Source organism: Sinocyclocheilus grahami, unplaced genomic scaffold, assembly GCF_001515645.1.
Source record: "Sinocyclocheilus grahami isolate Dianchi unplaced genomic scaffold, SAMN03320097.WGS_v1.1 scaffold184.1, whole genome shotgun sequence".
In the NCBI taxonomy this organism is placed as follows: domain Eukaryota; kingdom Metazoa; phylum Chordata; class Actinopteri; order Cypriniformes; family Cyprinidae; genus Sinocyclocheilus; species Sinocyclocheilus grahami.
This window is the reverse complement of record NW_015505363.1, coordinates 1,191,021-1,206,171: the sequence shown is the minus strand read 5'-3', so window position 1 is coordinate 1,206,171 and position 15,151 is coordinate 1,191,021. Positions and strand designations below refer to the sequence as shown.

The 15,151-nt window shown below is 37.1% G+C and overlaps 1 protein-coding gene across 1 annotated transcript in view; it reads right to left on the bottom strand.

The window, feature by feature from the left end:
- LOC107594483 (unconventional myosin-IXa-like) overlaps positions 1–15,151 on the bottom strand; it is a 141,340-nt gene that overhangs the window by 33,195 nt on the left and 92,994 nt on the right. The window contains exons 8-15 of the mRNA XM_016284549.1: positions 13,417–13,506; positions 10,240–10,356; positions 8,399–8,533; positions 5,289–5,410; positions 4,441–4,582; positions 2,790–2,985; positions 1,158–1,271; positions 733–888 (exon numbers count right to left, since the gene is read on the bottom strand). Of these exons, the coding sequence (XP_016140035.1) occupies positions 733–888; positions 1,158–1,271; positions 2,790–2,985; positions 4,441–4,582; positions 5,289–5,410; positions 8,399–8,533; positions 10,240–10,356; positions 13,417–13,506 (1,072 nt within the window). The remainder of the gene's footprint in view (positions 1–732; positions 889–1,157; positions 1,272–2,789; positions 2,986–4,440; positions 4,583–5,288; positions 5,411–8,398; positions 8,534–10,239; positions 10,357–13,416; positions 13,507–15,151) is intronic.

Sequence of the window (15,151 nt, the reverse complement as noted above, 5' to 3'; positions counted from 1 at the left end):
TGAGTCCCCCCCCCCCCCCAACCGAACCGATGTTCGCAAAAATTGATTTTCTACAAACCAATTTTTTCAAACTTCTCATTTCCATGAACCGGTCAGATTTGTCAGCTGATTCATCACGGTCTAGTACAATGTATTTGTACAATATGTATGGTATATACTGTATAAATAATAATAATATTAAACATTATTAAAATCTCATTAAATATCTTCCTTATGTTCTTTTAATGAAAAAGGTTGAAGAATACATGCTGACTATTTTTAGCTACATTGTTATTTATTTTAAGCCATAGTCCTAAAACACTTTTGGAAAGTTGAAATGTTCTGTGGGTCACATGCTTAACTCAATCTATAACCATTTTAAATGGCATTTTGCAAGCAGCTTTTATAACATTATTAATAGTCTAAACAGAAAATGTATCATTTTACAAATTCATCTGTCAATTAGCAGCACTATTTAAAATGAAAAAGGTGGAAAATGTAAAAGTGAAATAGTGATCAGCACATAAAATATACATCTGCACTTACACAGGGGTCTATAATCATGCTGCATGTCAATTACTCATTTTGAGATATATATTATATCACTATTTTGAGATATAATATATAGATACATTACATTGTTTTCAATTATATCACCCAGCCCTAACTACAACAAATGAATTATGAAGGAATGTTTCTAAACCATTTTTTTCCCTGTGTGTTTTTGTGTGTATAGTCTATAATCTGAGCTACCTCCATCAAGCAGACCTATTGTGAGCCCGCTGTCCTCAGAGGGCAAGAGAAACAAGTGCGTACTCTGAGCTGGAGCGGTGCGGGGGCGCGAGTGCTCAGAACAGCGGCTCCAGTGAGGGGATAGTGGTGGGCTGCCCGAGAAGCATGCATGCTGGACTGAACCCATAGAGAGGGCTGTTAGTGAAAGACAGGTGCCCAAACTGACATCATGCAGGAAAGCAAGACAGGTGCAAGACAGATGGGCAGAGACATGAGGGCAAGTCTTGCCAGTTTCAGCTCTGAATCAAATCAATGATTCTGTTACATATGTGTATCTGCAGAGGTATGCATTTATATAGCCGTAGCAGCAAAATTGAACGGGGTCCTCATGTCTTGGCCCGGGGTGCATGGAGTGAGGAGACGAGATGAAGGAAATGCAGCCTTACTGTATTTCTCCTCTTTGCACCTCTGCAGGATCTCTAAGCTTCTCTGATGTACAGGGTGATGCAGAAAACTAAAGCTATCCACACTTTTCACAACTGGAGCAGCAGCGTCATGCCCTTAGAAAGCCAAAAAAAAAAAAAACACAAATAAGAAAGAGAGAAGAAAGAGAAAAGACAGATTAAATAGGGAGAAAAAAGATGTGCTTGTCTACGCGAAGCTAAATGTTGACTATCAGCATACAGTCTGGTACACATGTCATAGATTGAATATGAATTTTGGTGTTCACACTTAAAAATCAGATTTGGGCCACAGTGAAATGCAACCCATGAGGCAGTGGGCAGCACTTACGATTCAAACTAGATTGCTGAAACAGCACTCTGTGTGAGGTATCAAAGCATTAAGATAAACTGCTAATATTCAAATTGTTGTAATGGAAGAAAGGCCTATAGATACTGAAAAGCTGGAGAGCAGGGCAACAGACATCAAGCAAGAGGAGCAGGGCTAACATGGCATGGTTCACTAGCCAACATACACACAAAATAGCCCTGATATTTTCATATATATAATACTTGATCATTTACAAATTCAAGATGTCTAACAATTTTTTTACACTATGGCAAAGACTGTTACGCAGCTAAATGTGGCAAAAGATACAAACCCCCTGAAAATGAACGACAATGTTAGATACGACAAAATCCTGATATGCCAGAATCCAAACTCTCATGGACTTGTTTGTAATGCCTAATCAAAAAGACCAGTTGCTGCAGATCACCTAAATAGAGAAATATTCTGTTGTGATGCCTAAAATAAGTGTAAGATTTTTTTGACTCTCTCTTCAGCAATGGCTCAATAAATTGGTCAAAAGTGACAATAAAGACATTTATTATGTTTTCTATTTTCTGTTCGTCAAAAGAAATGTTTTTGATTAATGGCTGCTTAAAAATTCAGCTTTGCCATTACAGAATTACATTTTAAAATACAGACAGTTTCAATTGTAATAATATATAATATTTTACAACATTACTGTTTTTCTATATTTTAATATTAATATTTGTTTTTTTTACCAAATAAATGCAGCCTTGGTGAAAATAAATGACTCCTTTCAAAAACATTTATAAAATCTTACTGACTCCAAACTTTTGATAGCATGATATTCTACGAGGGGATGATTTGATGTAACAATTGAAATGTTAGCTTAGTAAGCTCATTCTTTTGCATACAATACTAACCATCAACTAACTAATGCAAAGCTAAAAGCTTACTTCGATCAGTTGCAGCTTCAAGTATTTAATGCAATATATAATTTATAATAAAATCCATTAACCTAAGTAGTTTGATGGTTAGAGATAAATTGACCAAGATCAATCTGTATGATTTATAATCAGGCACACAGCAGAACCCCAAAAATGGTATCTTAGCCAATTGTATCATTTATTGGTCCAAGAGAGGTCTTGGATTTGCACAATAAGATATTGGAATATTTTCAAGTTCAAGAAGAATGTTTTGAACTTTGTAGTCATTCTTATATCCAACCGCATTGGTACAGTGTGACATGTACTGTCTAACGAATCTGTAGCACAAACTGCAAGCATGTGATCAAAAAAAAGTGCAGGTAACCATTTCATTTGACTCACCGCTGCGTTTCTCCACATGTCTCTTCCCAGCATCCCTGAAGGCTACCATGGCTCTGAAATAGGCCCTGAGTACAGCCCAGCGGAAGGTGGCCACTGGGTCAATACCGATCAGACCACAGATGAAGGCATTTTTACTGCTCTTGAGGAGTGCGACGATGTCTGGCCGCATGTGGTCCGTATTCTTCTCTCTGAAGTCCTGGGACAGCAGGTCATACAGAAAGTCAGTTAACGGCACTGTTATTATGTACAACTCTATCAGCCAACAATACAGGCTCATCTACTCAATGAAGTCAATGAAACATCAGTGAAGAGAGAAAGTGAGGCCTGTAGAGCTCCATTATGTAACACATGAACAGAGGCTTTATATTGTAAATAAGAGGATCAGCTACTCATGACTGTCAAACTCTGCCAGGTGTACACCTTGTGATTTGTTTCTGTCTTTTATGATTGGTGCTTCAAATTGTATGTTTTGACTTCAGTGACATCTTGGGTAAAAGCCAATGCAGAAGCCAAAGCTGTCTTTTAAGTCAGAATGTTTGATATGCATTTTAGGAAAGTCTTTGGTCATGATCGGAAAACCCAAGCAATTCTTTATGCTTAATAAAAAGACTTAATCAAAAAGGCTTTATCAAAAATAAGTGTGAGGTTCCTGATCTTTCAATGCACTATTAAAGGTACAGATTGCCGACCTTGATTTGTTAACATAAACAGCCCAGAGGGACAGTCGACCAGCATGGGATGCTGGGACTTCACACAGTTACTCATTACTGTCGTGTTTATGGTGCCATGAGCGACAAACTGAGAGTTACTCATTATATACTATAAATATACAGTCATGTGACAAAGACATACCACCCTCTTTACATTGAGTGGTTATAGATGTACGACCAGTACTAGAACGATGACTGCATTGGTGACTGGGATTTTGTCAAGTAGGATATATTGCTGGTTCAACATCTTTGTTGGTCCCAGTATTCGTACTTGGGGCGTTTTCACACCTGGCTTGTTTGGAGCATTTATTTCAGAAACTCGCACATTTTCTCCCTTGGTTTGTTGAGGCATATAGGAAATTGGCAGTCAAAAATCAGTCCAAGATCACTTTAACCAGGTGGTTTCGGTCTGATTGAAAACAAACTCTGAAGCAGTTTGCTTGTAGTAAGAAAGAAATCCAATCCAGCGGACCAACAAACTAAACTGTATCAAATCTCATCAATCTGTTACAAAAAAAAATAAAAAATTTCCACACATTGCTTGTGCTTGTTTATGGTTTAGTTAATTTTATGACATATCTGACCTACAGGTCAGATACTGTTTTTGTAATTATGATATATAAATCATAAAACTCATGATAAATAAGGCCTGTGTGTAGCTGCATAAAGCACTGACCTTAACTCCATATTTGACTTTCCCTGCGTAGTGTTTAATGATGAAGGCTGACTCCATGACTGCAGGAAACTCAATATAGCTGTTTCCCTCATGCTGCCGCTTGAACTTGTCCAGGTTTTTTTTTTCCACACATTGCTTGTGCTTGTTTATGGTTTAGTTAATTTTATGACATATCTGACCTACAGGTCAGATACTGTTTTTGTAATTATGATATATAAATCATAAAACTCAAAGAGGCCTGTGTGTAGCTGCATAAAGCACTGACCTTAACTCCATATTTGACTTTCCCTGCGTAGTGTTTAATGATGAAGGCTGACTCCATGACTGCAGGAAACTCAATATAGCGGTTTCCCTCATGCTGCCGCTTGAACTTGTCCAGGAGGGTCTGATTGGTGGCCTGTGGAAAGCTGCAATACAAGAGGAAGAGAGTGCATCAGAAGGGCCCTCATACAATACATACTGTATTTTAGTGCAAGTGATGCTCAGGATTTCACTTCCGATACTTTTTTTTCTATTTCTCTTTCTTTCTTTCTGTCTTTCTTCCTTCCTAGTTTTGAGTTAAGTTTTGAGTTTTAATGGTGCAAAATATTTAATTTCATTTTTATTTAAAAAAATATTCTATTTATTTTATTATTATTTGTTTGAAAATTACTATTTTAAATCAATTAAATGTTAATCTGCCATTGCATCTCTAAATTACTCTGCTATCCAACACAATATTCAAATTAAATTATTTTAATTTACTAATAATAATAAACCTCCCTTGGAAGTTTGCTGAGGTCCCCTAATGGGCCCAGGCCCCTTGGTTGAGAACCAGAGAGTGAAAGTGGTCTTCTAGGGAGCATGACTAAGTTTCTGGAGACAGAGTGTTGCTCTGGCCTTGAGAAGAATGAGAGCTGCTGCCAAAACTTCAGCAGAAAAGCAACAGCCACAGGAAGAGGAAGAATGAGACAATAGAGATTTAAGCCATGAAACACACTGATGTGGAGATTCAGGGTTCCAGCTATTTTAAGGAGAGGGAACCTTACTCTGTAAATGATACCGTACTTGTATCAGTTTGGATTCATACTCTTATTCCACTATTTATGTGTACAATGAAAAAGGCAGACGTACTTGCATTCCTCATCCAGTAGGTGGAGCAGTGCTGTGGGCTTCTTGCTGATGAGGTTAATGCAGCCAGTGTTATCGATGTAATCAATATTATGCCAAGCAATGCCCTCTGATCTATATTCTTCCTACAAGGAATACAAAACATATTCAACACTGATAATTAATACTCACGAGGAATCAATAAACATTCTGACAATTACAAAGTTCCTGATTGTTCAAGCTTTTATTAATTTTGATGCATTTTCCAGTCTTGGAGATCACAGTTTTATAATTCGCTAATGTTTACAAGTTTTCATGACCGAGAATTATGTCAAAACACAACAAAACCACAACAGAACCTTTCATAGCTGTAACATAAGATGTGTGCATAACGTACAATTGAACATCTAACAAAACCTGTTATATCTACGCAGGTAATTCTTTCATTTTTGGACTGCAGCCAGAACAACAAAACAACAGGCCTGCAAAGAGACTTCCTTTCGCCGGCCTGAGGTTTTGTAGTCTTTGCGGTTTAATAATATGAAAGACATTCTTAACATTTTGTAGCTTTTTTCTCCTCAACTGCTTCCTTGGATCACTGGGAAAGTAAATGAAACAATAAAGGATATAATCCCAGCAGGGTTTCATACAATCTGTGAAATCTCTCTCCTGTTTGCCCATTAAAAGGCAAAAGTATAAAATCAGCAGAACAAAGCAGATAATCTACACGTATCATTCAACTTCCTGTGTAAGGAAGAGGAAGAAAAGAGGGGATTAGAATTACAAGAAACCTTTCACCATAGACTTTTCATCATGATAATATGGTATATAATCCTATTGTTCATGGAAACAAAGTTTGATAAAGATTGATGACTTTTGTCAATGAGAAATAAAAGAAAATAAAGTTTTAAGCTTATGAATGTCTGTTCATAATGATAACAATGACAAAACACATAGAAAACAAACTGTGCTGGGCGAGCTACACGCCAAAATCTAATACTTTCAGTTGTGGGTTTGTTCAAATCCTCAACTTAAAGCATGAGTAATAATAATAGTGTTCTTGTACTAATAATGTAACCTTTTCAGCAACCACATGCACTCTATTTGGCCGATAAGAGAAATGCACTCAAATAGCCTCCAAATCAAATAAAATACATTTACAGCGTCTCCATAAATGCCACAATGAAAAAAGCCCATTAATGGACTAATGAAAGCGCGTGTGGTGTTGACTGGCTCCAGCATGGCTGTATTTATAGGCATCAGATGGCAAGTATGTAGGCGGGACTTTCTTGTTTCCCTGACACACTTTCAGTCAAACATTAACTAACGCTCATAATCTGTGAATCAGTATGTCAAAGCACACAACATGCCACATTCCATGTTTTGTGTGGATAACCTGGGTATGGTCTGTATTAAACATTCAGTGTTACCACACGACATACTTGGCAATACACTCAGGATGTGAACTCATTCCTGACATCTGAATCCAAGAGTTTCCAACTCTTAGAGCAATTAAAGCGTGGAACTTGGCAGACGCGGCAAAATTCCTGCACTTTTATCAAGGAACAAACAGCAAAACTGTTGTGGCAATATTCTCTAGACATTCGAATGAATTCAATCAAAAATTCTTTTAAACATACAAATCCTTTTAACAAAATTACCCAGAATCCTTAATATGGGTTCAGCATGAGGTTAGACTGAGCTAGTCATTACCATTCCTATTCATCTCAATGGAAGTTGCTTGGCTGGAGCAGGACCTCCCAGCAAGGCACAATTTAAATACCGCAATCTTTGCTCATTGGTGCTCAGTTTCTAATTTTTGAACCAAATCACCATAAATGCCATGTGTCTGATCATTGAGTTATTGGAAAATGACACCATGACAACACTGATTGGCTGATGGGACCAAAAAAATAACACCATCTTCAAACATGGGAAGACCAGCGAGCAGGAAGCTACCTTGAAACTCCTAAAACAAGTATAATATAAAGAGAAGCAGATAAGCAAATTTGACTTTGCCCACAGTTTTGACAGGAATCATTTGTCAACATAAGCAGAAATGAAGTGCTAAACCCACAAGTGATAGACTATTATTTGCACATCTGCATAAAGCTACACTTCCTATGACATTATGTGATTTGTGTGGATAAATGTACCATGTGCAAGCAAATCTGTCAAAGCGAGTTTATCAAATCTGGACACTGGACTGACTAGAAACTTAAACTAACAAACCCTCTTTGAGCAAACATATACTTTGAGGTGCGTCACAAAGGCACGGCTTTGACAGGGTGTCATTACAGTGACTGGTTGCCTCTTTAGTCATCCTAAGAGAATGGCCTCATTGAGAAAACACATTATCACAGAGACGCAATTCTTGTCTGAGGTTGGAGTAAAGCAACCCTTTTTATTGTCTCATTATCAAACGGTTTATTTTGTGGGAAACTGCTAGTATTAATGACAATCTATCTTACATGAACACACAGCCTAAAGTATTCATCAACCCAACCCATTAAAGACGTCTGTAATGGCTACATTTTGTATGATGAATTGAAATTAATTGAATTTTTTTAATTTATTATTTATTACCATAAAACACAGAACGGTTAAAAAAGACAGTTCAGAGGAACTAGATTTCGACATTTACTTAAGAAAATGTGAGCAGTGTTTGCTTGTGTAAAGATTATAACAATGCTAATATGCAGGTTGCGTTGCTAGGTGGTTGCTTATTGGCCCAAATAAAAATTCTCAAGTTTCTATATTCTATTCTGGTCCCTAGACTTCCTAATGCAAGTCTAAAGCAAGCGCAAGTAATGAAAAACATGTGTCCCCTATATTTTTTCTCCATAAGTAGAATATATACCCTGGGCTGAATTGATGATAATTTCATGCACTTCAATTGCAGCTGAAAGCAGACAAAAATAAAGATCGCAAACCTTTGATTCTGCCGAAAACATTCAGTCAAGCAATATATGGGTACTTGTTTTATTCTGTGTGCAGTCAAAACAACTTGAATCATAATTGCTGGCAACAAATCTGTTATTAGGCTATAATCTTGAGCTGTGCGTGGGGAGAGAAGCTGATGGTTATCTCTGGGTCCAGCTTTTAAATAAAAAGAGAGAAAAAAAAAACATTACCTGTTCCAGCTTAAAAATGTGCTGGTTGAAATAGTGCTGAAGTCTCTCGTTGGCGAAGTTGATGCAGAATTGTTCAAAGCTGTTGTTCTCGTAGTCTTCAAAGCCAAAGATATCGAGAACCCCGATGGACAGGATCTGAAAAGATGACGAGATGGGAAGAAAATTAAGAACAGTAAAGTTCTCATTTTAAATACTAGGCGATTTTAAGCATGTTCTTGCGTCATTGTGGCAGTAACAAACTGTAGGGGACAATAGTGGTCAAATGTCCGCACTATTAAACTAGACATGGTACTGTATCAGTCGCGATAAATATGTCTATAGGTTAGTTAACATAAGTTACCTTGCTCATTAACATCAGGGCAAAATTAACACTCACCAAGTGTCAAAGCTGCAATTTAATTATTTACTATTACAGTCTGATGAGTTGCGTGTTTTGTTTTAGTTGCTATTCTTCTTCATAATATTATTATTTAATACGTTTCTTTCATGCGTTTCTTTCAGTGAAGCACGGTTCTGTGATCAGCAGTAAATCTCCATCCAAAGGCCAGAGGGCGCTCTCGTGCTGAAACTCCAAATACACCTCGCCGAAGAAACTCAGAAAACACCTATCGCTACAGCTGAATAAACAGAAGATTCAACTGCTTTCATTGATTCAACATGACTAATAAACACATGACTATGGCAATATACGGTTTATCTGAGTTCTTATTATTATAATTTTCATTAAAATAAAGTATATTTATAATGCAATGCCTTTATCACTGCTTAAATACTATGAAATATGTTGCGTGCCTTATTCTGTGTAAGAAGCCACATCATCTCACAGAAGGATTTATTTCAAACACTCAACTGACATTATGAAGTGAGTTTGGAGTAAAAAATATGTTATTAAATGTGGTATTTTCACATGCTTTCAGATAGAGCAGCATTTACTTCACAGAGCCGTAGTTCACTGAGAAGCTATGCAAACAGCTGTCATTATCGTGAACGATTTCTTCGATTTCAGAATAGCGCAATAAAATCGTCTTCGATCGTCGCGATTTTTTTGCGCAACTTGTCAGTGAACTACGGCTATGTGTAGTAAATTCTGCTCCATCTGAAAGCACGTGATGATGATTTCCTGCTGATTACAGAACCGGCTTTTTTAACAAAATGCGCATGACAATCGCATTCGATTAATCGTGCAGCCCTAGTTCAGGCCTAAATAGTATTAGTAACTGCAGTTTTCAAATAAAATACTGCAAATACAGTTTCATGGCTGATAAAAACTCCCAAAATGCATTTTCACTGTGCAACAGTTACATTTTGCACTGCAATAGGCTGCTTTTCATGCCTGCTTTTCAGTCAACCTATCAAGTGCAAACGTTGTGTGCGAACGTTGACTACACTTCAGTGACTAAACACTGGGTTTCTGTGAATTAATGTACAGTATAAAAGGTGAAGCAGGTTAACATGAGCTGAAAAATATTACAATTGGTTGAAACTGAACTTCAGCTGTGTTCACGCACTTGCATAGACTTTATTTCAGGCTTGACTCTAACATAATGATAGGCAGAAATCTTCTAGTGAATTTTACATAACAGCAGGGGCCCAGTCATTGTGAGTGAATATATCCCATTACATAATGTCTTCATCCATAATCTAGAGATTAAAGCAGTGAGAGCCACAGAAAAAAAGGGTGCGTTTCAGTCAGATGGACTCATATTCCTGCTGTGTAATGTAATTGCTGTCAGGTGACTCACTACGGCTCCACTGTCATCTATAGGGCTCCACTGTCATCTATAAAGATAACGGCCCAGCTAACATCCAGAACTCATTCTTCGGTACAGAAATGATTTTACCTTGGCTGACTCTTCCAAGTCTCTTTGGTTGAGCAGCGCGTGATTGATCCTGAACACAATCCAGTCAAAAAGGGCACTGTAGAGGGACTTAGCCATGGAGTCCCGTACCGTCCCAGCCTGCAAGAGAGTGAAAAAAGTCCATTTGATTTAGTTATGACTGATGTGACAATGTGACAATGTAATGCAAACATGTTCACTGATACCAAACAAATATTTGGCAATACTCCATTACAATACAACCTAATCACTTATTCGAATTGTGCAATATAGCAGTGTGTGAATGAAAACAATCTGCAAAGCCGAAAGTGCATGATAAAGTTATTGTCTCCCGAAAGAAAGAATCGACTCTGAACAGCCTAAACGAGTCGTCAGTAGTTCGAATACCACTTCTGTGAAAGCTACACGTCACTGTCTAAAACATTTGCATAATGCTATGTTCTACGTTGGCCGGCCACGAATAACTTGACCCCGCCCTCAAACACTGTAGCTTGTTCATGTCAAGAGAACTCTGTGAAAGTAAATTTCACTTCCGAAAAATTAGGCTGCAAAGAATCAGTGGTTAAAATTTTTTTTTCCCCACTATACCACAGCAGTACAACCCCAATCTTTTTTTGTGTTCCCGTCATTTTACTGACGACTGCTTCTCTAATCTCTGGTAGTTCATCGTGGGATTCACAAAACGCTTGCTCTTGAAAGATGGCTCAGTACACAGTTTATTTGGACCAGCTGGCTCCACTGAATCACAACCTGTAAGTATGATTAATAATTGATGTTTATATTTTCTATCGAAAGTTCAAAATACGAAACTATGGCAGTGGGCAAACTACTTTGAACGAATCGTTTGAGAATAGTTGGAAAATGAGGTGAAATTAAATGCATATTTTGAGAAAACTATAGCGTTTTTTGACCTCGCATGCATGTAAACCTATTGTAGGAGACTCCTAAAACAATATTAGGAACCTTAAAAATGGCATAATAGGGGCACTTTAATGCTCAACATTGTGACACTGCTGCTCACAATCCAATCTTCTGTAACAGGGATACAGCTAACACCAATGAGAGATTTGATTAGTCTAAACCACTTATACCTGCTTGACACTATAAATAAAAATGAACAATAGACAAAACAGTGTTATTCGTCACGGTTGATTGGTACAGAAACTAGAATTATGATGGAAGAGATTATGACTTTTTTTTCACGTTTTGTCACATCCCGTCTTGGGCAGGACATGCTGTAATGCAAAGACATACTAGTTAACCATCATTCAGCAGAGTTGAGTACGCTACTGTAGTTGTAGCCTTGATCTCAACTTCAGCTGAACCATAAAGAAACTATTTTGTTAAGAGCCAGCCTCAGTGATTAGAAGTGTTGATTTAAAGGACTATCGGATGAACTGAAAGAGGAATCTGAGCTGGTTTTCATTAAGGACTATGGCAGCCTGTCTAATACACATTTACAAACAATCAGAGATACAACAGTGCACCATTTGTGATCCTTCTGCATGAAAGTGTGTGTGTTCTGGGTCCACGCCACACAGAAAATCTCTGGGAGACTTGTTTTGGTTTCAAATCAGCACTACTGAACAAAAACTGCAACCAATATTCATGACCAATAAGGGTTATCTGCCCTCAGCCACTGCTTCTGTCAAACAACTGCTCCTGTCCTACTACTGTGGTCATCAGTTTTTAGAGTAGGAGATGTCGTGATTCAGTATTTTGTGATTTGGGCCATATTCCATATTCTAGTTCAGCTTAAGTTTGACAATGAACAGTTCACAAATCCAAATAGAATGTAGTTAAAAATGCCCCTTTGTATTTTATTTATATCATATGACATAATGGTAAACAATATCACACAAACAAGTGTGTCATTTCTTTCGAGAATATTCATTCAATGACCCATTCATCAATGAGAATGAAATCAGCCATTTGAAAAAATCAGATGAATGAATGACGCCATTATTCATTCATTAAGACAGGTTTTAGTATAATTTCTAAATAAATACAATTAAAAACTCCATTAAATCTCATAGCATTAAAATGTAATTTAAATTTCAGTGTAAACTGAGCTGCATCTGAGCAAACACTGTGTGTAAATACATCTAAATGCTACCTCTGCAGTGCAAAGATGGATTTTGTTGATATTTTGTGATGCTATGATTTTAAAAGATTAGCAATAGGCCTAGAGTGTCTCAATATTCTAATTGAATTTACTGATTAAATGCAAGAATTTGGCATAAAAGATGATGCTTTCATCTTATATGGTTAGAAAAAAAACTCATATAATGTATAAATGCCACTATGAATTGACAATATTCACAATGTTGGTTAATTTGATGTTGCCAGCAAAGTCATGACACATATCTCTTGAATATACAATAAATCAGCCACCTCTAGATAGAGAGGGTAAAACTTTTACTTGTGGTTATATGAACAACTTAACTCTATATTTGCAAGGATTTTAGTGTTTAAATCTGTAAGTGTATAAAGTTCAAGGAATTTATCAAGTCAAATGGTGGTCAAATGGTGACTGTAATTTTAATAAAAGAGTTTGCCAGTCCATTATTTAAAGATGACAGGAGAACAGAGTCCTAATGCTGGATAAAAGCTCTGAAAACCTCATAGCTGGTTCTAATTATGATGACGGAGCATGAAAAAGCCCTTGAGAAGCACATTACTTCACTGTGAGCATCACATCAGTGAAGGGATGAATGAAGAAAATTAGAAATGTTAAAAATTAAAATTGAAGTAACTCTTTAGAAAGGCCCCAAAAACAGACCACAAAAGACATTTATATTTAGACATTGACTACATCTACATGAACATCATTCCATCTGGTTTATTCTGAAAAAAACATTAACATGAACCACAGCTGTGCTACTATATATTATACCACATTTAGCCATTTTAAATGATTCATTCTCATGTGTCCTTAACAGTAACACACAGCATGAATTGCTAAATGTAGGTCATGAAGCCTCTTGTAAATGTTGTCATACATAAGTTAAAAAAAATTAAAAAATTAAAGTTTCCTCCTAGCTCGAAAAACTTTTCAGCCTGACTGACTTTTAACAACCTTTTGTGTAATATTATCCTAAATTACTTAATGCTGGTTATGCCAATCAGATTATTGCATTTAGAAAGAAAAAAAGTGAAAGACTTTTTTTTTTTGCTTACCTCTGCAAGTTTGTATGGGACTATCAGCTTCTCGCCCACCGTCACTGTTTTCCGTGTTGTCAGGGCCTCAAAGAGCATTTCCTCCTTGACCTATCATGATACAAGACAGGTTTCTCATTTTTAACATACTAGGACTACAAGGACTTGTACAGTCTGCATTCATTCATAGTTTATCGCAAAATATCTAGTTTATTCAGCAGTAAAACATATGGATCACACTACAGCTTTAATTCAAGCCAGTGTTTAGTTACATAGATGGACAAAAAATAATAAAAATAGCACCAAGCGGCACTAATGGCTGTTAGAAAGATTTCTTTTCAATTGTTGACTTTGGGGCCTGCAATGTTGAATTGTCCTTTAAACATCCAGTAGCACTCAGAAAATTGGCTTTTCAAAAGTTTCGGGGTTTCTTAAGACAGAGAGAAACTGCAACGTAACACAAAGAAGTGGATATTCATCCACATCTATATTCTAACAATAATTTAGTAAATTCTAAAAAATTATATAGTAAATAAAAACAATATAGCTATACAACCGTTTCAAATCAAAGTCTGTACACAGTGCCAGAGTCGGCGTGGACAGTCAAGAGACCTCAACACAGGCCAACACTTCTTCATTAACACATTAAAGGGATACTCCACCCCAAAATGAAAATTTTCATCTTTGGAACAAAATTTAAGATATTTTGGATGAAAAGCGGGAGGCTTGTGACTGTCCGATTGACTGCCAAGTGTCATGGCTGACACAGAATAGCGTACGCTGCTTGCGATCAGCAGATATTCTCCAAAATGGCGCTACGGTGATGTGGAGAGACACAGAGGAGACAAATTGTTGAATAAAGTCTTCGCGTTTTTGTTTTCTTCACGTACAAAAAGTATTCTCATCGCTTCATAACGTTACGGTTGAACCACTGATGGACTATTCTGACGATGTCTTTCATACTTTTCTGGACCTTGACAGTGTAATTTACTTGGCAGTCAATCGGACAGTCACAATATCTTAAATTGTGTTCCAAAGACGAACGAAGCATTTACGGGTTTGGAACGACATGGGGGTAAGTGATTAATGACAACATTTTCATTTTAGGGTGGAGTATCCCTTTAAAGGACCGAAATGAACCCAGCAGTGACCTGTGAAAAATATGTGTCTGGTCTATGCACACTGGGAAAGATGTCTACATCTAATGTACTAATTATATAAACTCGTTGGGCCTGATGTTGAGTCATTCAACTCTATAATTGTGAACAGATGTGTAAGGGCTCATCAAAACTCTGGACTGGTCTCATCTGCATATATTACAGTGCTTTCAAGGTACAAGCAGGCCTACACACTTCACACACACACACACACACACACACACACACACACACTTCCTTTTCTTTGCTGTCTGACTGGCAAATGTAAAATCACTTGAGTGTTAGTTCTCTCTTTTCTTCAGAGAAATTCATGAAGGTGTGTGTCTAAAGATAAAGGCCAGGTTTGCTTTGATCACGTTATTAGGCCACAAGAGGTCATGGTATAGAGAGGTACAGTGGGGCAAAAAAGTATTTAGTCAGCCACCAATTCCTTTTCTTTGCTGTCTGACTGGCAAATGTAAAATCACTTGAGTGTTAGTTCTCTCTTTTCTTCAGAGAAATTCATGAAGGTGTGTGTCTAAAGATAAAGGCCAGGTTTGCTTTGATCACGTTACTAGGCCACAAGAGGTCATGGTATAGAGAGGTACAGTGGGGCAAAA